Genomic DNA, 21942 nt, shown 5'->3' on the forward strand with positions numbered 1-21942 from the left:
AATTCTTGTTCATGCGACTCGTGTCGCCTATGCAAATCAACCCACGTGTTTTGACCAATAGCGCAACAGTGCGCTGCGGATTGACAGACACGAAACGGTAATAAGAGTTTTAATCCGAAATCATATGAACAAAAAATGCATGTTGTTTGTCCTGAAATTTCTTCACATTTGTCAACAAAACATGAACAGAAATCTTGTTCGGATCAGACGTTAAACTCCAAGTCAACGTTGGGGATTGTTACATGGATGAGTTCGGGTTTTTTGTTGTTGGGATAAACGGTTCTCTGTGCATTTGATTATATCTGTAGCCAACAGTTGTTGCGCTCTCGACGGGATCCTCTATCATTGCCATGGCAGACAGATCAACCATGTCCGAGCAGGACAATCATTTGACGGAGAAAGAGATTTGTTCAGATTCGGAAACTGCTGACTGTCTGGAAGAAGAAGCTTTTGTCTTCGGAGAGGGTCTGGAACTGAACCGATTTGATGGATTGCCCTTCTCCTCTCGATATTATAAACTACTGCAAGAGAGAAAGTCTCTACCTGTTTGGAAAGCTAGAGAGGAATTTTTGGATATCCTGGTGAACAATCGACTTGTTATAGTATCTGGTACAACTAAAACTGGGAAAAGTACACAGGTGAGTTTGGAATTAATACGAGAATTTTCAGATCTAAAATGTAATTTTCAACGAATTTCAATAATAATAAAGAATAACAATATTTCCCCTTTGATTCCCAATACAGTATCTAGTATTTATATAATGATGTATTTTTTGTTGTTGCAAATTTGTTAATTGGTATAGTAGCATACAGTCCATAGATGACACGTGGAAGATATCTAATAAGGCAACAATGAGGCCATACATTAAACATTAGTTCCATACAAAACGCATGTCAGCTACTTCATAGTCTGCTACCTATAAACCTTTTTAATGTCCTGCTATGAACCTTTTTTTTTCTTCTCCAGATCTCATCCACATCATAATTCTTTACACTGGAGTTTTTCCATATAAGGGTAGTATAGAGTTGTTATTGAATCAAAATGTGACAGTATTCAAGTAAGAAACTACTGCCAGGATCTTGTTGTAAAGTGTTAAATGCCAGCCGGCTGCATTGGGAAGATCAGTCTCAACTGGGACCCTTATAAATATAGCTCCAGCCTGCAGGGAACCTGATATTAATACCATTAGCTGTGTTTTTGTCCCAAATGGCACCCTATTGCCCTACGTAGTGCACTACTTTTGTCCTGGACCCTGTAGGATCTGGTCAAAAGTAGTGCACTACACAGGGAACATCATGCTATTTGGGACAGAGTCTCTTATGTCTTAGACCCTGAAGCTACACATATGACTTTAGATATGACTCTGTTTACTTACAGCAGAATCCACTAGCCTGGTCCCAGATCTGATCTCACTAGCCCTGGTCCCAGATCTGATCTCGCTAGCCCTGGTTAATAATCCACTCCTTTCGTATGATGACTGAGATCATGGGTTTAATATGACCAAATACCTGTAAATACCCCAATTGCCATTAGTCATGTATGCATCAATTTAGTAGTTCACATCCCCCAACCTAACCCAGTTGTTCATTGAGTCTAGGAACAGATGGGAGTATTGAATGGCCTCTCCCTCTCACTGTAATCTGATTTAGATGTTTTCCAAAGCAGAAATAGGAGCACATGGTTTATGAGAATATGGCTCTTCATTCCAGGGGTTGTGCACTGTGCTGTGTCTCTGTTTGGGCCAGATATGTTTTAAACAAAAATCCATTTGATCTGGGAAGAATCTTTTTTATTTTACCTTTATTTCACTAGGCAAGTCAGTTTAAGAACAAATTCTTATTTACAATGACGGCCTCCCCTGGCCAAACCCAGACGACGCTGGGCTAATTGTGCGCTGCCCTATGTGACTCCCAATCACGGCCGGTTGCGATACAGCCTGGAATCGAACCAGGGTGTCTGTAGTGACGCCTCTAGCACTGAGATGCAGTGCCTTAGACCGCTGTGCCACTCGGGAAGTTGATGCAAGGTCCATGGGATCTCTTTCCTGCAGTGCTACCAAAAACATAGTTCAATTAGATTCTAGAACTACAAGTATAAACTTCAGAAAAGATTGTTGGTATTTTTTGCCTGTGTGCTACACAGGGAATGTCCCTAGGTGCAGAATGACACTGATTGTGGCTAAATTGATTATATGGCTATGAAGGTCCCCTACCCACAGTCACATTCACGGCTCTGGCTCTGTGAATGCCCTTCTCCAAGGCAAGAAGGGCATTTTATACCATCAAAAGGAACGTCAAATTCGACATACCAATTAGGATCTGGATAAAAAAATACTTGAATCAGTTATAGAACTCATTGCCCTCTATGGTTGGGATGTCTGGGGTCCACTCACCAACCAAGAATTCACTAAATGGGACAAACACCAAATTGAGACTGCAGGCATAATTCTGCAAAAATATCCTCCGTGTACAACGTAAAATACCAAATAATGTGAATATCCCCTGAATAACATGGGTCTTAAGGCTCTCCCTCCCTCCCTCTCCCCATCCCTCCCTCCCTCCCTCCCTCTCCCCATCCCTCCCTCCCGCCCCTCTCCCTCCCTTTCCCCATCCCTCCCTCCCTCCCTCCCTCCCTCCCTCTCCCCATCCATCCCTCCCTTTCCCCATCCCTCCCTCCCTCCCTCCCTCCCTCCCTCCCTCCCTCCCTCTCCCCTCTCCCTCCCTCCCTCCCCCCTCTCCCCATCTCTCCCTCCCTTTCCCCATCCCTCCCTCTCCCTCCCTCCCTCCCTCTGGCCTCCAGCTGTTAGGCACTAATCCTCTAGAGCTGTCACTTGCTGCCACAGCAGTTTAGCATAACACAATTAGTAGAAGCTAGTGTGACACCGGCTCCGTGTTGTGGTCGCCACCGGCTCCGCGTTGCAGTCGGCACCGTCTCCACGTCGAGGTCGGCACCGGCTCGAGGTCGGCACCGGCTCCGCGTCGCGGTCGGCACCGGCTCCGCGTCGCGGTCGGCACAGTCTCCGCGTCGAGGTCGGCACCGGCTCCGCGTCGCGGTCGGCACCGTCTCCGCGTCGAGGTCGGCACCGGCTCCGCGTCGAGGTCGGCACCGGCTCCGCGTCGAGGTCGGCACCGGCTCCGCGTCGCGGTCGGCACCGGCTCCGCGTCGAGGTCGACACCGGCTCCGTGTTTGAGTCAGGTCACTCTGGTGGATTCACTAGAATGCATAATGATTGGATGGATGAATACCCTTTTAATAATGTGGGGCAGAAATTGTTTGAAATTGAATTTCTATATGATCAACTAAAATGTCTCCATCTGTCAGATCCCCCAGTGGTGTGCAGAGTTCTGCCTGTCGGCCCAGTACCAGCACGGCATGGCAGTGTCTACCCAGATCCACTCACAGCAGGCGGTAGACCTGGCCCTCAGGGTGGCTGATGAGATGGACGTCAACATTGGACATGAAGTGGGTTACAGCATCCCTCTGGAGACATGCTGTTCTACTGACACTGTTCTCAGGTCTGGATCTAACACACACACACTGTTCTCAGGTCTGGATCTAACACACACACACACACACACACACACACACACACACACACACACACACACACACACACACACACATGTTCTCAGGTCTGGATCTAACACACACACACACACATACATACACACACACACACACACACACACACACATATACACATTCACACACACACACACACACACACACACACACACACACACACACACACACACACACACACACACACACACACACACACATACATATACACACACACAGACACACACACACCTCCCGAGTGTCTCAGTGCTCTAAGGCATTGCATCGCAGTGCTAGCTGTGCCACTAGAGATTCTGGGTTAGAGTCCAGGCTCTGATGCAGCCAGCTGTGACCAGGAGACCCATGGGGCAGCGTGTAATTGGCCCAGCGTCGTCCGGGTTAGGGGAGGGCGACTCCTGTGGCGGGCCGGGCGCAGTGCAGGCTGACATGGTCGCCAGGTGTACGGTGTTTCCTCCGACACGTTGGTGCGGCTGGCTTCCGGGTTAATCTTGCATTGTGTCAAGAAGCAGTGCAGCTTGGTTGGGTTGTGTTTCTGAGGACGCTTGGCTCTCGACCTTCACCTCTCTCGAGTCCGTACAGGAGTTTCAACGATGAGGTAAGACTGTAACTACCAATTAGATACCACGAAATTGGGGAGAAAAAGGGGTAAAAAAAAAAAACATTAAAAAAATGAAAACCCTGACATTAGTTAACTCAGATGAGCTCCAGGTACAGATGCTGCTGAAGGAGATGTCTCAATAACCACACTAGCATACTACTACCACTAGCATCCATAGACAATACATCTCTACATACTAAGTAGCATGCAAGTATGTACACTACATGACCAAAAGTATGTAAACACCTGCTCGTCCAACATCTCATTCCAAAATCCTGGGCATTAATATGGAGTTGGTTCCCCCTTTGCTGCTATAACAGCCTCCACTCTTCTGAGAAGGCTTTCCACTAGATGTTGGAACATTGCTGCGGGGACTGACTTCCATTCAGCCACAAGAGCATTAGTGAGGTCGGTTACTGATGTTGGGTGATTAGGCCTGGATCACAGTCTGCGTTCCAATTCATCCCAAAGGTGTTCAATGGGGTTGAGGTCAGGGCTCTGTGCAGGCCAGTCAAGTTCTTCCACACCAATCTTGACAAACCATTTCTCTATGGACCTCGCTTTGTGCACGGGGGAATTGTCATTCTGAAACAGGAAAGGACCTTCCCCAAACTGTTGCCACAAAGTTGGAAGCACAGAATTGTCTAGAATGTCATTGTATGCTGTAGTGTTAAGATTTCCCTTCACTGGAACTAAGGGGCCTGAACCATTATTCCTCCTCCACCAAACTTTACAGTTGGCACTATGCATTCAGGCAGGTGGCGTTCTCCTGGCATCCGCCAAACCCAGATTCGTCTGTCGAACTGCCAGATGGTGAAGCGTGATTCATCACGCCAGAGAAGGCGTTTCCACTGCTCCAGAGTCCAAAGGCAGCGAGCTTTACACCACTCCAATCGACGCTTGGCATTGCGCGTGGTGATCTTAGGCTTGTGTGTGGCTGCTCGACCATGGAAACCCATTTCATGAAGCTCCTGACGAACAGTTCTTGTGCTGAAGTTGCTTCCAGAGGCAGTTTGGAACTCGGTAGTGAGTGTTGGAATCGAGGACAGACGATTTTTAAGCGCTTCAGCACTCATGGGGTCCCGTTCTGCGAGCTTGTGTGACCTACCACTTCACGGCTGAGCTGGTTTTAGCTCCTACATGTTTCCACTTCACAATAACAGCACTTACAGTTGACCGGGGCAGCTCTAGCAGGGCAGAAATTTTACGAATTGACTTGTTGGAAAGGTGGCATCCTATGACGGTGCCACGGTGAAAGTCACTGAGCTCTTGGGTACAGGCCATTCTACTGCCAATGTTTGTCTCTGGAGATTGCATGGTTGTGTACTCGATTTTATACACCTGTCAGCAACGGGTGTGGCTGAAATAGCCGAATCCACTAATTTGAAAGGGTGTCCACATACTTTTGTATATATGGTGTATATCGGCACTCACTTCTGGTCTCCACGCTCCGTACTGGTATTGAGTGCATAGTGTGTATTGATGAACATTGAAAGATGTTACCATCTGCATCATTAGTTAACTCAGTTCTGGTCCACTCCAGGTTCTGTACAGATGCCCTGCTACTGAGGGAGATGATGTCTGACCCCATGTTGGAGCACTACGGGGCCATCGTCATCGACCAGGCTCATGAGAGAACCGTCAGCACAGACATACTGCTGGGACTGCTCCAGGTATGGTGGGAATGACCTTTTGTGACCTTTGTTTAAAAGTGGCACTCAGTATAATAGGATCTGTTGGATTATATAGATTTCTATTCTAGGGGTATTATTCCAGAAAGCAGGATTAAGGAGTGAGCAAGATGTTAAGTCAGATCTCAAGGAAGGAAGGAAGGAAGGGAGGGAGGGAGGGAGGGAGGGAGGGAGGGAGGGAGGGAGGGAGGGAGGGAGGGAGGGAGGGAGGGAGGGAAAATCAAAAATTCTCTCTGGAATACCAGCTGATTTGATGTTAATCTACACTGATTTGATGGGTTTAAAAAAAAATAATAATCTGTGTACACAAGTTAAATTCCTAGTAACAGCAGTTTGTTGCATGTCAATAAAGTTTTTGTTGTTGTGATTGTGCAGGACATCCTGGTCCACAGACCAGACCTGAGGGTGGTGATTCTGACTGTGTCCTCCATGACAGACAGGCTCCTGGCCCACTACGGTAGTGGAACGACCCTCCTATATGTTTCATACATTTTTTTCATGGGAAAAGATGCACTTTGTAACAACCCAGGGGGAATAACACATGGTCCCCGTTGTTGTGTTATCAGATGATTAGAAGAATGGAGGTTGTGGCGTCTGATATATTATTTATTGATCTTTACTCAAAGCATTGTGGGGATACTTTATTGATCACTACCTCTGTTACTCCATTAGAACATGAGTAAAACATGGAACGGAATTCTGACTGTTTCAGTTATCAATATAATGATAACACGGACTGGACTAACAGTAATGTTCACTGCCATTACAGGTAGTAACGTCGCTGTGGTCAGTCTGGAAGCCCTCTGTCCAGCTGAGGTGGTCTACAGTAACTGTAGTAGTAAAGACTACTTCTACTCTGCTCTAAGATTGGTACTGGAGATCCACCGCACCAAGGAGGAGGGAGATGTGGTGCTGTTCTTGGCCTCAGCTCAGGTGAGACAATTTACACAGTTCAACAGCGATGATGGTGCGGTATTTGTCCGTAACTCGATTACTTGCTTGTTTTTGGTGCTGCTATGTATTGAATGATGGCATGCCATAGCTCTCTGTCCTTAAGTAGGATCTCTGTCCTTAAGTAGAATCTCTGTCCTTAAGCAGGAGCTCTGTCCTTAAGCAGGAGGTCTGTCCTTAAGTAGGATCTCTGTCCTTAAGCAGGAGCTCTGTCCTTAAGCAGGAGTTCTGTCCTTAAGTAGGAGCTCTGTCCTTAAGTAGGAGCTCTGTCCTTAAGTAGGGCCTGTCCTTAAGCAGAATTTCTGTCACAATGTTATCTCGTTTTAATCATGTGTGGTGTGTACTTGCATTAATTGAATTTAGATGGCAAAACAACATTCCAGACAATTTCCCCCATCTCGTCTGCCACTGTCTGCCTTTGTTTTTATGTGCTTTAGTGTGTTTGACTGTGATGGCTAGTGGTCTGTTGGAATGACAAAGCGTTTTTGAAAGGCCTTGTTGTCCTTGACCATATATGTATGACAATTAGCTTAAAGCCTGTCAATAGGGATGTCAACTCAGCCTTTTTCTATTGATGGGTCTGAGAGCAAAATGTGCTAACTATTTATGACATGATAAAAGCCCTCTCTTCCCCTCACATTGAACCATCCAGCCTGGGGTGTAATGGTCAAGTAGAAGACACTATTATCCTAAGAGACTCGCGGTACAGTGAGTGCATCCATTTTTTTTTAGACATGTGATCCCTGCAGGAATTGAACCCATGACCTTGGGGCCATGCTAACCAGTAGCCACACAGGACTAGTCGTATGGTGCTGTCAACACTTCTCACACTGTGTTGCCCCTCCCACAGGAGGTTGTCTGTGCCCGTGCTGTCCTCCAGAGAGAGGGTACCAGACTGGGGGCAGGCCTGGGGGAGCTGGTGCCCGTGGTCTTGTGCCCTGGGCAGGGTCGGGCACCCTCTCTCCTGGGGGAGGGGATGGGGAGTAGGGGAACAGTTACGACCAGGGGCCGGAGGGTTTTCCTCTCCACAAGCCAGGGAGAGGACATGTTCTGGGCTGTGGACTCTGTTAACTTTGTCATCGACGCAGGAGTGGAGAAAAGATATGTGAGTTTAATCCCCATAAAACAAGCATTGCATGTTAGTTTAGAAATGTATGCCAAGGCTATGACCATAGATATCCTATTAAATGAGTTAATTAATGACATTATTAAATAGTTATAATATGTCTCTCTATGGCTGTGGCTAACCTGTCCTTTTTAAAAATGTATTATTTCAACCAGGTGTATAATCCCAGGATAAGGGCCAACTCTGAAGTACTACGAACCATCAGCAGATGCCAGGCAGACATCAGGAAGCAGCTGACTGGACCCACAGGTACTGACGTCAGGAAGCAGCTGACTGGACCCACAGGTACTGACGTCAGGAAGCAGCTGACTGGACCCACAGGTACTGACGTCAGGAAGCAGCTGACTGGACCCGACGGGTACTGACGTCAGGAAGCATCTGACTGGACCCGACGGGTACTGACGTCAGGAAGCAGCTGACTGGACCGACGGGTACTGACGTCAGGAAGCAGCTGACTGGACCGACGGGTACTGACGTCAGGAAGCAGCTGACTGGACCGACGGGTACTGACGCCAGGAAGCAGCTGACTGGACCGACGGGTACTGACGTCAGGAAGCAGCTGACTGGACCGACGGGTACTGACGTCAGGGAGCAGCTGACTGGACCAACGGGTACTGACGTCAGGAAGCAACTGACTGGACCCGACGGGTACTGACGTCAGGAAGCAGCTGACTGGACCGACAGGTACTAACTACCTGTCATCTCTCCTTGATGTGATTTAGTTGACTTGCATCGGTTGTTGGTTAGATCCAAGTCTTTTTCACTCGGGACACCCCTTCCAGCATTGGGGACCCCCCCCCCCACGCATTAAGAAGGAAAGAACTTCCACAAATTAACTTTTAACAAGACACACCTGTTAATTGAAATGCATTCCAGGTGACTACCTCATGAAGCTGGTTGAGAGAATGCCAAGAGTGTGCAAAGCTGTCATCAAGGCAAAGGGTGGCTACTTTGAAGAATCTCAAATAAATATAAAATATATTTGTATTTGTTTAACACTTTTTTGGTTACTACGTGATTCCATATGTGTTATTTCATAGTTTTGATGTCTTCACTATTATTCTACAATGTAGAAAATAGTTTAAAAAAAAGTAAATCCCTTGAATGAGTAGGTGTTCTAAAACTTTTGCCTGGTTGTGTGTGTGTGTGTGTGTGTGTGTGTGTGTGTGTGTGTGTGTGTGTTTTTTGATTGATTGATTGATTGATTGATTTCGGAGGTAATAACGTCGTCTGTCTGTGTTTGTCCAGGGAAGTGTTTCTGCCTGTACCCTGAGGAGAGAGTACTCCCCATAGAGACATACCCTCAGATCCTGGAGACCAACCTCACCTCTACCATCCTCTTCCTCAAGAGGATGAAGATTGCAGGGCTGGGACACTGTGACTTCATCACCAGACCAGGTCAGCCTACCAGACAGACATTCTACATGGTACTATAGTAGGACAGTGGTTCTCATCCTGGGGTGCTAGGACCCCTAGGGCTACTTGGCCTGTCCACCGGGGGCTACTTGGCCTGTCCACCGGGGGGCTACTTGGCCTGTCCACCGGGGGCTACTTGGCCTGTCCACCGGGGGCTACTTGGCCTGTCCACCGGGGGGCTACTTGGCCTGTCCACCGGGGAGCTACTTGGCCTGTCCACCGGGGGGCTACTTGGCCTGTCCACCGGGGGCTACTTGGCCTGTCCACCGGGGGGCTACTTGGCCTGTCCACCGGGGAGCTACTTGGCCTGTCCACCGGGGGGCTACTTGGCCTGTCCACCGGGGGCTACTTGGCCTGTCCACCGGGGGGCTACTTGGCCTGTCCACCGGGGGCTACTTGGCCTGTCCACCGGGGGCTACTTGGCCTTTCCACCTGGGGGCTACTAGGCCTGTCCACCAGGGGCTACTTGGCCTGTCCACCAGGGGCTACTTGGCCTGTCCACCAGGGGCTACTTGGCCTGTCCACCGGGGGGCTACTTGGCCTGTCCACCAGGGCCTACTTGGCCTGTCCACCAGGGGGCTACTTGGCCTGTCCACCGGGGGCTACTTGGCCTGTCCACCGGGGGGCTACTTGGCCTGTCCACCGGGGGGCTACTTGGCCTGTCCACCGGGGGCTACTTGGCCTGTCCACCGGGGGCTACTTGGCCTGTCCACCGGGGTGTACTTGGCCTGTCCACCGGGGGTACTTGGCCTGTCCACCGGGGGTACTTGGCCTGTCCACCGGGGGCTACTTGGCCTGTCCACCGGGGGTACTTGGCCTGTCCACCGGGGGGCTACTTGGCCTGTCCACCGGGGGCTACTTGGCCTGTCCACCGGGGGCTACTTGGCCTGTCCACCGGGGGCTACTTGGCCTGTCCACCGGGGGCTACTTGGCCTGTCCACCAGGGGGCTACTTGGCCTGTCCACCGGGGGTACTTGGCCTGTCCACCGGGGGCTACTTGGCCTGTCCACCGGGGGCTACTTGGCCTGTCCACCGGGGGCTACTTGGCCTGTCCACCGGGGGCTACTTGGCCTGTCCACCGGGGGCTACTTGGCCTGTCCACCGGGGGCCACTTGGCCTGTCCACCGGGGGGCTACTTGGCCTGTCCACCGGGGGCTACTTGGCCTGTCCAACGGGGGGTACTTGGCCTGTCCACCAGGGGGCTACTTGGCCTGTCCACCGGGTCTACTTGGCCTGTCCACCGGGTCTACTTGGCCTGTCCACCAGGGGTACTTGGCCTGTCCACCGGAGGATACTTGGCCTGTCCACCGGAGGATACTTGGGAAGACTCATGAGACCATAGGCTTACAGGAGAGGGTACTTCAGGGCTACTCCGGGCAGAGCAAAATGTACTTGGTGGTACTGGAAACGAAAAAAAGGAATTGAACCAAACTACCAATCAATCAAATGTATCTATAAAGCCCTTTTTACATGAGCAGATGTCACCAACTGCTTATACAGAAACTCTGCCTAAAATCCCAAACAGAAAGCAATGCAGAAGCATGACTAGAAACCCTGGTTGTATCTGGGTCCAGGTTATTAGACTCTGGACGGGAGGTGACCACAGAGACCCTAATTAAATGTGTTATAATATGTCATTCTAATGGATCTGACCCTGTGTGATCTGTGCTGTAACTAGGGTTGCAAAATTCCAGCAACTTTCCCTCAAATTCCCAGGTTTTCCAGAAAATCAGGAGGGAATAAGCAGGATATCTGGAATCCTCCGAACCAGGAATTCTGGGAAACCTGGGCATTTTGGGAAAGTTAGCAGAATTTTGCAACCATAGCTGAAACTATAGAGTGGTACAGTTTACAGGAGGGGTTTTGTCCTGGATAGTGGTCTGATGGAGGGCTATATGCGGTGCTCTGTCCTGTTTAGAGGCAGTCAGTCATGCTTTAGTAGAGCTGACAGTGGCCTGCCAGGGACCATTGTCTGAGAGCCTTGACCCACCCGGCTGTCCCTGCATGGGGAGAACTGAGGACAGTGACATCTGCATCCCAAATGGCTTCCTATTCGCTATATAGTGCCCTACTTTGGTCAAAAGGTAGCAACCCTACTCTGGTCAAAAGTTAGCGCCCTACTCTGGTCAAAAGGTAGTGCCCTACTCTGGTCAAAAGGTAGCGCCCTACTCTGGTCAAAAGGTAGCGCCCTACTCTGGTCAAAAGGTAGCGCCCTACTCTGGTCAAAAGGTAGCGCCCTACTCCGGTCAAAAGGTAGCGCCCTACTCCGGTCAAAAGGTAGCGCCCTACTCCGGTCAAAAGGTAGCGCCCTACTCCGGTCAAAAGGTAGCGCCCTACTCTGGTCAAAAGGTAGCGCCTTATAAAGGGAATAGTGTACCACTTGGGACACATCCCACGGTGTAAAGAGGCTCGCCAGGCTATATTCCTGGATCAACCTTTTTGGAGCTCAGGTTCTTTTTCAGGAATAGAGTTTCCTACTGATTCTGTATTCTTATGTCTTTTGATGTGTGCCGTTTTTATTTTGTAGCTACATGGAGTGACCAGTTAAAGTAAGGCCCTCGATCTCTTGAGGAGCTGAACAGATACTATATGATCATAATCCAAAGCATCAACTGACAAGTCAGTTTGTTAAACAGGTGTTTTGCTCAGTCTTTTCTCTGATATCTATTTTATTATCTATGATGTAAAGGATTATCTACTTCTATCCAGATCTTCTCTTTTATTATCTATGATGTAAAGGATGATCTACTTCCTATCCAGATCTTCTCTTTTATTATCTATGATGTAAAGGATTATCTACTTCCTATCCAGATCTTATCTATTATGTAAAGGATTATCTACTTCCTATCCAGATCTTGTCTTTTATTATCTATGATGTAAAGGATGATCTACTTCCTATCCAGATCTTCTCTTTTATTATCTATGATGTAAAGGATTATCTACTTCCTATCCAGATCTTCTCTTTTATTATCTATTATGTAAAGGATTATCTACTTCCTATCCAGATCTTCTCTTTTAATATCTATTATGTAAAGGATTATCTACTTCCTATCCAGATCTTCTTTTATTATCTATTATGTAAAGGATTATCTACTTCCTATCCAGATCTTCTCTTTTATTATCTATTATGTAAAGGATGATCTACTTCCCATCCATATCTTATCTATTATGTAAAGGATGATCTACTTCCCATCCAGATCTTATCTATTATGTAAAGGATGATCTACTTCCTATCCAGATCTTCTCTTTTATTATCTATTATGTAAAGGATTATCTACTTCCTATCCAGATCTTCTCTTTTATTATCTATTATGTAAAGGACTATCTACTTCCTATCCAGATCTTCTCTTTTATTTTCTATTATGAAAGGATTATCTACTTCCTATCCAGATCTTCTCTTTTATTATCTATTGTCTAAATTGTCTACTTCGAACCCAGATCCAGAGGGTCTGATGCAGTCGCTAGAGGAGCTGGACTACCTCGCGGCATTGGACATCGATGGGAACCTATCAGAGATCGGGATCATAATCTCTGAGTTGCCATTGGACGCTCAGATGGCCAAGGCTCTGCTGGCGTCCTGTGAGTTTGATTGTGTGAACGAGGTGGTGACCATCGCAGCTTTGCTATCAGGTATGTAGTTTACACTCTTATGACCTTTGGCCCATTTTAGTTTGATTCTATTTGATTCACTCAGGGTGGATTGCACCAACATGAATTAACTCTTAAACTGGGTTTAATCAAGGTTTATCTAGTCATGTTGTTGCACTGAACTTTAAACCTTGTTTTCAATAATCATAGTTCAATCTAATACTTCTTCTACACTGAATTTAATTTAGAAATCAAACCAAGATCAAATTTAATGTTGTTGCTCCATTGTTTTAAAAACAAATTTAAATTCAGTTTTGGGATTAAATCTAAAAGTCATTTGTATGTCCTTTATTTTCTTTCTGATTAACCATTTTATCTCCTGTGGTTTATCATGTTCATTAAAGTCATTTGACAGAAAAGTGCAATTAATTTCATCCTAAACCTGAAGTGAAAAGTCACTTTGCTGGCTAGCTAGCAATGACCAGTTCTGGTTTGTTCCCATAGAATTACAACATATTGCTATGGTGAATCCATTAGGACACGTATCACTGATCATAGTTTAGTGCTTTAACCTTTAGATTAACTAATCCAGTCTTAAAATTAAGTGGTGCAACACATCTTTGATGAACTATGAACGTAGATTTACAAAATCTAGATTAGGTCTAATCTAAAATGGATTTAAACCATGTTGGTGCAGAACACCCTCCATGTCTTGTAATAGGGTTAAACTCTCACACTTATATTAACATCCATAAAGCCTTTATAACCGCTACTGAAGATATTAGAATATCCATCATAAGCAGTCTTAACCATTATGGACAACTACATCGGCATCTCTGACCTTTTGAATGTATAATCTGCCAGACAGTATGATCTACTATATGGACATAGTCTAGTCTCTGACTTTTGGATATATAATCTGCCTGACAGTATAATCTGCCATGTGGACATAGTCTAGACTCTGACCTTTGAATGTATAATCTCCCAGACTGTTTGATCTGCCATATGGACATAGTTTAGTCTCTGAGCATTTGCAGTTGAAGCCTAGACGGCTGCTATTTCTCCCACTCAGACAATGAGCCACAAGGTACCTATACGGGGAGAGTAGCTTGGTCAAACAATGCTAACCCTGTTGATATGTCTGTTTTAGCACCAATGCTAACCTCCCTATTGATTCTCTGTCTGTCTGCGTTAGCGTCAATGCTAACCTCTGTTGATTCTCTGTCTGCATTAGCACCAATGCTATACTCCCTATTGATTCTCTGTCTGCGTTAGCACCAATGCTAACCACCCTATTGATTCTGTCTGTCTGCGTTAGCACCAATGCTAACCACCCTATTGATTCTGTCTGTCTGCGTTAGCACCAATGCTAACCACCCTATTGATTCTGTCTGTTTTGCGTTAGCGCCAAGCTGCTTCCTGGAGCCACCTGTTGGCAGGGCCCAAGAGGTACAACAGTGTCACAGAAAGTTCCGGCACCCTGAGGGAGACCACTTCACCCTCATCAACATCTACAACGCCTTCAAATACAGCCAGAGAGAGACATGTATGTTAGTTACTTCAAATACAGCCAGAGAGAGACATGTAAGTTAGTTACTTCAAATACAGCCAGAGAAGGTCCTGTGTGGCTCAGTTGGTAGAGCATGGTGTTTGCAACGCCAGGGTTCTGGGTTTGATTCCCACGGGGGACCAGTATGGAGAAAAAAATGTATGAAATGTATGCATTCACTACTGTAAGTCGCTCTGGATAAGAGCGTCTGCTAAAATGACTAAAATGTAAATGTAGAAGGAGAAAGACAGTCAGTCACATCCATTGAGCTCAAAAAAGCATCACATTGTGAAAGTATTCAGACCCCTTGACTTTTTCCACGTTTTGTTAAGTTACAACCTTACTCTAAAATGTATTCGTTTTTTCCCCCCTCATCAATCTACACACAACACCCCATAATGACAAATTGAAAACAGGTTTTTAGAGATTTTTGCAAATGTATTAAAAATAAAAACAGAAATACCTTATTTCTGTAAGTATTTAGACCCTTTGCTATGAGACTCGAAATGAGCTCAGGTGCATCCTGTTTCCATTGATCATCCTTAAGATGTTTCTACAACTTGGAGTCCACCTGTGGTAAATTCAATTGATTGGACATGATTTGGAAAGGAACATACCTGTGTACATATACGGTTCCACAGTTGACAGTGCATGTCACAGCAAAAACCAAGCCATGAGTTCGAAGGAATTGTCCGTAGAGCTTCGAGACATGATTGTGTCGAGGTACAGATCTGGGGAAGGGTACCAAAACATTTCTGCAGCATTGAAAGTCCCCAAAACACAGTGGCCTCCATCATTCTTAAATGGAAGAAGTTTGGAACCACCAAGACTCTTCCTAGAGCTGGCCGCCTGGCCAAACTGAGCAATCGAGGGAGAAGGGCCTTGCTCACTCTGACAGAGCTCCAGAGTTCCTCTGTGGAGATGGGAGAACCTTCCAGAAGGACAACCATCTCTGCAGCACTCCACTAATCAGGTCTTTATGGTAGAGTGGCCAGACGGAAGCAACTCCTCAGTAAAAGGCACATGACAGCCCGCTTGGAGTTTGCCAAAAGGCACCTAAAGACTCTCAGACCATGAGAAACAAGATTATCTGGTCTGATGAAACCAAGATTGAACTCTTTGCCCTGAATGCCAAGCGTCACGTCTGGAGGAAACCTGGCACCATCCCTACGGTGAAGCATGGTGGTGGCAGCATCCTGCTGTGGGAATGTTTTTCAGCAGCAGGGACTGGGAGACTAGTCAGGATCGAGGCAAAGATGAACGGAGCAAAGTACAGAGATCCTTGATGAAAACCTGCTCCAGAGCACTCAGGACCTCAGGTTCAACGTCCAACAGGAATATGACCCTAAGCACACATCCAAGTCAACGCAAGAGTGACTTCGGGACAAGTCTCTGAATGTCCTTGAGTGGCCCAGCTAGAGCCCAGACTTGAACCTGATCTAACATCTCTGGAGAGACCTGAAAATAGCTGTGCAGCGACTCTCCCCATCCAACCTGACAGAGCTTGAGAGGATCTGCAGAGAAGAATGGGAGAAACTCCTTAAATACAGGTGTCCCAAGCTTGTAGTGTCATACCCAAGAAGACTCGAGGCTGTAATCACTGCCAAAGGTGCTTCAACAAAGTACTGAGTAAAGGGTCTGAATACTTATATAAATGTGATATTTCAGTTTTTTCTAAAAACCTGTTCTTGCTTTTTCATTATGGGGTATTGTGTGTAGATTGATGAGGTAAAAAAAAATAGAATAAGGCTGTAAAGTAACAAAATGTGGAAAAGGTCAAGGGGTCTGAATACTTTCCGAATGCGCTGTATGCCTCTACAGTTGAAGTCGGAAGTTTACATACACTTAGGTTGGAGTCATTAAAACTCGTTTTTCAACCACTCCACAAATTTCTTGTTAACAAACTATAGTTTTGGCAAGTCGGTTAGGACATCTACTTTGTGCATGACACAAGTCATTTTTCCAACACTTGTTTACAGACAGATTATTTCACTTATAATTCACTGTATCACAATTCCAGTGGGTCAGAAGTTTACATACACAAAGTTGACTGTGCCTTTAAACTGCTTGGAAAATTCCAGAAAATTATGTCATGGCTTTAGAAACTTCTGATGGGCTAATTGACATCATTTGAGTGAATTGGAGGTGTACCTGTGGATGTATTTCAAGGCCTACCTTCAAACTCAGTGCCTATTTGCTTGACATCATGGGAAAATCAAAAGAAATCAGCCAATAACTCAGAAAAAAAATTGTAGATCTCCACAAGTCTGGTTCATCCTTGGGAGCAATTTCCAAATGCCTGAAGGTACCATGTTCATCTGTACAAACAATAGTATGCAAGTATAAACACCATGGGACCACTCAGCCGCCATACCGCTCAGGAAGGAGAAGCGTTCTGTCTCCTAGAGATGAACGTACTTCGGTTTGAAAAATGCAAATCAATCCCAAAACAACAGCAAAGGACCTTGTGAAGATGCTGGAGGAAACAGGTACAAAAGTATCTATATCCACAGTAAAACGAGTCCAATATTGACATAACCTGAAAGGCCGCTCAGCAAAGAAGAAGCCACTGCTCCAAAACCGCCATAAAAAAGCCAGACTACGGTTTGCAACTGCACATGGGGACAAAGATCGTACTTTTTGGAGAAATGTCCTCTGGTCTGATGAAACAAAAATGGAACTGTTTGGCCATAATGACCATTGTTATGTTTGGAAGAAAAAGGGGGAGGCTTGCAAGCTGAAGAAGACCATCCCAACCGTGAAGCACGGGGGTGGCAGCATCATGTTGTGGGCGTGCTTTGATGCAGGAGGGACTGGTGCACTTCACAAAATAGATGGCATCATGAGAAAGGGAAATTTTGTGGATATATTGAAGCAACATCTCAAGACATCAGTCAGGAAGTTAAAGCTTGGTCGCAAATGGGTCTTCCAAATGGACAATGACCCCAAGCATACTTCCAAAGTTGTGGCAAAATGGATTAAGGACAACAATGTCAAGGTATTGGAGTGGCCATCACAAAGCCCTGACCTCAATCCTATAGAAAATGTGTGGGCAGAACTGAAAAAGTGTGTGCGAGCAAGGCGGCCTACGAACCTGACTCAGTTAACACCAGCTCTGTCAGGAGGAATGGGACAAATTTCACCCAACTTATTGTGGGAAGGTTGTGGAAGGCTACCTGAAACATTTGACTTAAGTTAAACAATTAAAGGCAATGCTACCAAATACTAATTGAGTGTATGTAAACTTCTGACCAACTGGGAATGTGATGAAAGAAATAAAACTTGAAATAAATCATTCTCTCTAGTATTATTCTGACATTTCACGTTCTTAAAATAAAGTGGTGATCCTAACTGACCTAAAACAGGGAATTTTTACTAGGATTAAATTGTGAAAAACTGAGTTTAAATGTATTTGGCTAAGGTGTATGTAAACTTCAGACTTTAACTGTATATGTATGTATACATTTAATTCTATTCTACTTTATTCTATTCTCTTCTCCTCACTTCTAGCTGAATGTTTCTTCCTGTCATTCTAATATTCCCTCAGACTTCAGCGTAGAGAAGTGGTGTCAGGACTACCATCTAAACCACCGTGCCCTTCAGACAGCAGACGCCATCAGGTCAGAGTTGACTGACATCCTGAAGAGAATAGAGCTGCCCATCTCAGAGACGTCCTTCGGAACCAAGACCAACACACTCAACATCAAGAGAGCTCTGCTGGCAGGGTTCTTTATGCAGGTCGGTGGACAATGGAGACTGTTGTGCTAGTGTAGAGGACGTCCCACTGCTCGCTTAAGCGTGTTCCGTTTCCTCCCGGTTCCACTTCCAAACCCGAGGTTAGCAATACCGAGGTTCAATTCCCGAAGGGATCGCATACGTGACCGCCCTCCTGAAGCGGGTCACGCCATTGAAAGCTAGCTTTTTCGGCCGCGCAATTGGCAGATCCTAATCTGCTACATTAGCAACACCGAGGTTCAATTCCCGAACGGCTCACATACACATTAAACATCTGAATGAACTCACTGTCCTGTAACTCACCGTCCTGTATGGAAGTCAGTGGCCTGTATATGGAAGTCAGTGTCCTGTATATGGAAGTCAGTGTCCTGTATGGAAGTCAGTGTCCTGTATGGAAGTCAGTGTCCTGTATGGAAGTCACTGTCCTGTCACTTTCCATTAAGTAATTTGCTTAATGGCAAATATGAACTTCCTTTATCCCTGTTTTAGATTGCCTGTGATGTGGATGGTTCAGGAAACTACTTCATGTTGACCAACAGGCACATGGCTCAGGTCCACCCTGCCTCCAGCTATGGGGCCAAGGCACATCAATTGGGTTTGCCAGAGTGGGTGCTGTTCCATGAGTATTCTCTCTCGGAAAACAACTGTATCCGGATAGTCTCTGAAATCTCCCCTGCAGTGTAAGTCAATGGGCCAAACCAAGGCTCTTTCTCAATGCATTTTCCTTTGACTCCTCATGTCCGTTCTTATGTCCTCTTTTTCAAAATGCATTGGATGAGGTCAGAGGCCCCTCCCCTCTAACCTTCTCATCCAATGACCCCCGAGGCCCCTCCCTTCTAACCTTCTCATCCAATGACCCGAGGCCCCTCCCCTCTAACCTTCTCATCCAATGACCCCCGAGGCCCCTCCCATCTAACCTTCTCACCCAATGACCCCCGAGGCCCCTCCCCTCTAACCTTCTCACCCAATGGTTCAGTCAGTGTTGTGTTGTATTCTCTCTGTAGGTTCATCCAGACGACCCCACCGTATCTCTATAATATTAGCGTTGTATTCTCTCTGTAGGTTCATCCAGACGACCCCACCGTATCTCTATAATATTAGCGTTGTATTCTCTCTGTAGGTTCATCCAGACGACCCCACCGTATCTCTATAATATTAGCGTTGTATTCTCTCTGTAGGTTCATCCAGACGACCCCAGTATCTCTATAATATTAGCGTTGTATTCTCTCTGTAGGTTCATCCAGACGACCCCACCGTATCTCTATAATATTAGCGTTGTATTCTCTCTGTAGGTTCATCCAGACGACCCCACCGTATCTCTATAATATTAGCATTGTATTCTCTCTGTAGGTTCATCCAGACGGCCCCACAGTATTTCTATTACAACCTGCCTCCTAGTGAAAGTAAAGACCTACTACAGCACATCCTGGACCGGGACAGATCTGGCCGTAAAGACAAGAAACAGACCCTGACAATCAACAGTAAAGCGGATAAGGACTGCAGTACAGTGGCTCAGTCTTATGACAGATGTGTGCTACAGTGACCTCTGGTGGAGAGTTTTAGTGCTGCGCTGACCTTCACAGCTAATTAGAACAGTGGTTTTCAAACCGCTTCTCAGGGGGACCCCCAGACTTTTCACAATGTTGTTGTAGCTCTAAACTATGTCACCCGATTTACTTACTGATTAGCCGAATCAGGTGTGTGAGCTGTGGAATAGTTCTAATATATGGATCGGCTGGAGGGAGGGGTCACCAAGGAGAGGTGTGATAAAACCCCTGGGTTAGATCAACTGCCAAATGACTGACTTGCTGTACAGTATTCTTCATTTCTTTAATTCAGTCAGGTGGTAACTGCCTTGGTAATTTTATATTACAGTACGTAATTAGCCTATATTCTAATAGAATATAAATGAATCCAGAGAGTCAAGTCAGTTTTAACTCAAAACATCTGATATTCCTTTACAGAAAAATGCACAACTTCATTTTGCAAGAAATTGTTTGCACTGAAATGTTAATGTTAAAACATCACTATGTTTACATGAATCTGTAAATACAGTGCTTTGAACTATGACCAATGTCTAACGTGACTTATTTTGTCAAAAGATACATTTCTCTAAAAACAGCTAGATAAAAACCGCTGGGCTAAAGGGAACCGTTACAACAATGACATTGACTTGACATTATTCTCCGCTTAACAAAAATTATTCCAGTGGTCCCTTCCTTTCGATGTTTTGTATTGAATTTTACATTTGCAAAAAAAAAATGATCCCGAGGGGCTGTTTAAAAGACATCAGTCCTGTGGTTTACCAGAGTTTATTCTGTGTGTGTCGTAGTACGGTTGGTCACACGGTCAGGTATTCTTTGAGCTTGTCCATGATGGCTGACATCCTGTCTGCTGGGATGAGCATCACGGTTCGCTGCGGCTTCATGGGGACGTCGTCGAAGGACCACCGCCCACTCAGAACACTGTCCGTCTCCTCCTGCACTGAGTAGTGGAACTTCATGGTGGCTTGCTGTAGTGGAGACATGGACAAATGGTTAAGGCAGTGAAAGGGACAAGTAAAAACGGGCCATTTAACTCTCCAAGTGTAGCTTGAGTAGTCTTCAAAACGAGTATAAATAGAGGAAGTTATGAATAGTGACCAGGGTTGGGGGTTGAAATGCGCCAATTCTCTTCATTTGGGACATTTGATAATTGGCTTTAATTTCTGAAGCCATAAGACTCCTGAACAGGTAATCAAATGGTTACCCGGACTATTTGCATTGTGTGCCCCCCCCACCCCTCTTTTACACTGCTGCTACTCTCTGTTTATCTTATATGCATATTCATGTACATACTACCTCAATTGGGCCGACCAACCAGGGCTCCCGCACATTGGCTAACCGGGCTATCTGCATTGTGTCCTGCCACCCGCCAACCCCTCTTTTACGCTACTGCTACTCTCTGTTCATCATATATGCATAGTCACTTTAACCATATCTACATACTACCTCAATCAGCCTGACTAACCGGTGTCTGTATGAAGCCTCGCTACTTTTATAGCCTGTCTTTTAATTTCTTTACTTACCCATTGTTCACCTAATACCTTTTTTGCACTATTGGTTAGAGCCTGTAAGTAAACATTTTACTGTAAGGTCTACACCTGTTGTATTCGGCACACGTGACAAACTTTGATTTGAATTGAAATGGAATTGACTCCCAACCCTGACAGTGATATATCCAGGTCTCGTGGTGCTCCGCTGTGGAAGATGGGAAAACGAGAACGTTCCAGCTTTTGCTTGAATAGCTGATTGTAAGATCCAAGTAGAGGAGGTGAAGGAGCGTCCGCGGCACCAAGACTAGTACCAGTAGGAAGCTGGTGGGGTGGAAACAAAATACCTTGTCCTCTCCCTCCTGGACTAGTGAAACTCTCTGTCGACTGGGCTCCCTGCTTGTGTCAAACCCCTGCATCTTATCCAGAACGCTGTAACCCACCTGGTTTTCAACCTTCCCACGTTCTCCCATGTCACCCTGCTCCTCCACACAGACACACACTCCACTAGCGTACAGTCGAAGCTCCCATCCACTACAAGACCATGGTGCTGGCCTGCGGAGCAGCAAGAGAAACTGGCCCTCCCTTCCTTCAGGCTCTGCTCAAACCCTACACCCCAACCTGAGTACTCCGTTCTGCCACCTCTGGTCTCTTGGCCGTACGGGAGGGCAGCT

General features: G+C 46.2%; 2 protein-coding genes across 2 annotated transcripts in view; one reads left to right on the forward strand and one right to left on the reverse strand.

Annotated features, from left to right (window-relative positions):
* LOC106591983 (putative pre-mRNA-splicing factor ATP-dependent RNA helicase DHX32) lies at positions 1 to 20307 on the forward strand. Its single transcript, XM_014183268.2, has 13 exons — positions 1 to 638; positions 3323 to 3516; positions 5725 to 5854; positions 6248 to 6329; positions 6642 to 6805; positions 7674 to 7928; positions 8105 to 8198; positions 9198 to 9347; positions 12804 to 12995; positions 14359 to 14499; positions 18050 to 18240; positions 18727 to 18917; positions 19588 to 20307. The coding sequence occupies exons 1-13, from the start codon at positions 351 to 353 to the stop codon at positions 19778 to 19780; spliced, it is 2265 nt and encodes a 754-aa protein (XP_014038743.1). The 5' UTR covers positions 1 to 350; the 3' UTR covers positions 19781 to 20307.
* Positions 20049 to 21942, reverse strand: part of bccip (BRCA2 and CDKN1A interacting protein) — a 10458-nt gene continuing 8564 nt past the window's right edge. The window contains 1 exon segment of the mRNA NM_001140316.1: positions 20049 to 20749. Coding sequence (NP_001133788.1) covers positions 20579 to 20749 — 171 coding nt within the window. The 3' untranslated portion in view covers positions 20049 to 20578.

Source organism: Salmo salar, chromosome ssa01 (assembly GCF_905237065.1).
Source record: "Salmo salar chromosome ssa01, Ssal_v3.1, whole genome shotgun sequence".
Lineage (NCBI taxonomy): Eukaryota > Metazoa > Chordata > Actinopteri > Salmoniformes > Salmonidae > Salmo > Salmo salar.

Excerpts from the sequence above, each read along its gene's own strand:
- LOC106591983 (XM_014183268.2), top strand. The coding sequence starts at position 351 with ATGGCAGACAGATCAACCATGTCCGAGCAGGACAATCATTTGACGGAG. Across the intron at positions 6,806-7,673 it reads TGTTCTTGGCCTCAGCTCAG|GAGGTTGTCTGTGCCCGTGC; the intron begins GTGAGACAATTT and ends CCCCTCCCACAG. Across the intron at positions 18,241-18,726 it reads TGGCAGGGTTCTTTATGCAG|ATTGCCTGTGATGTGGATGG; the intron begins GTCGGTGGACAA and ends TCCCTGTTTTAG.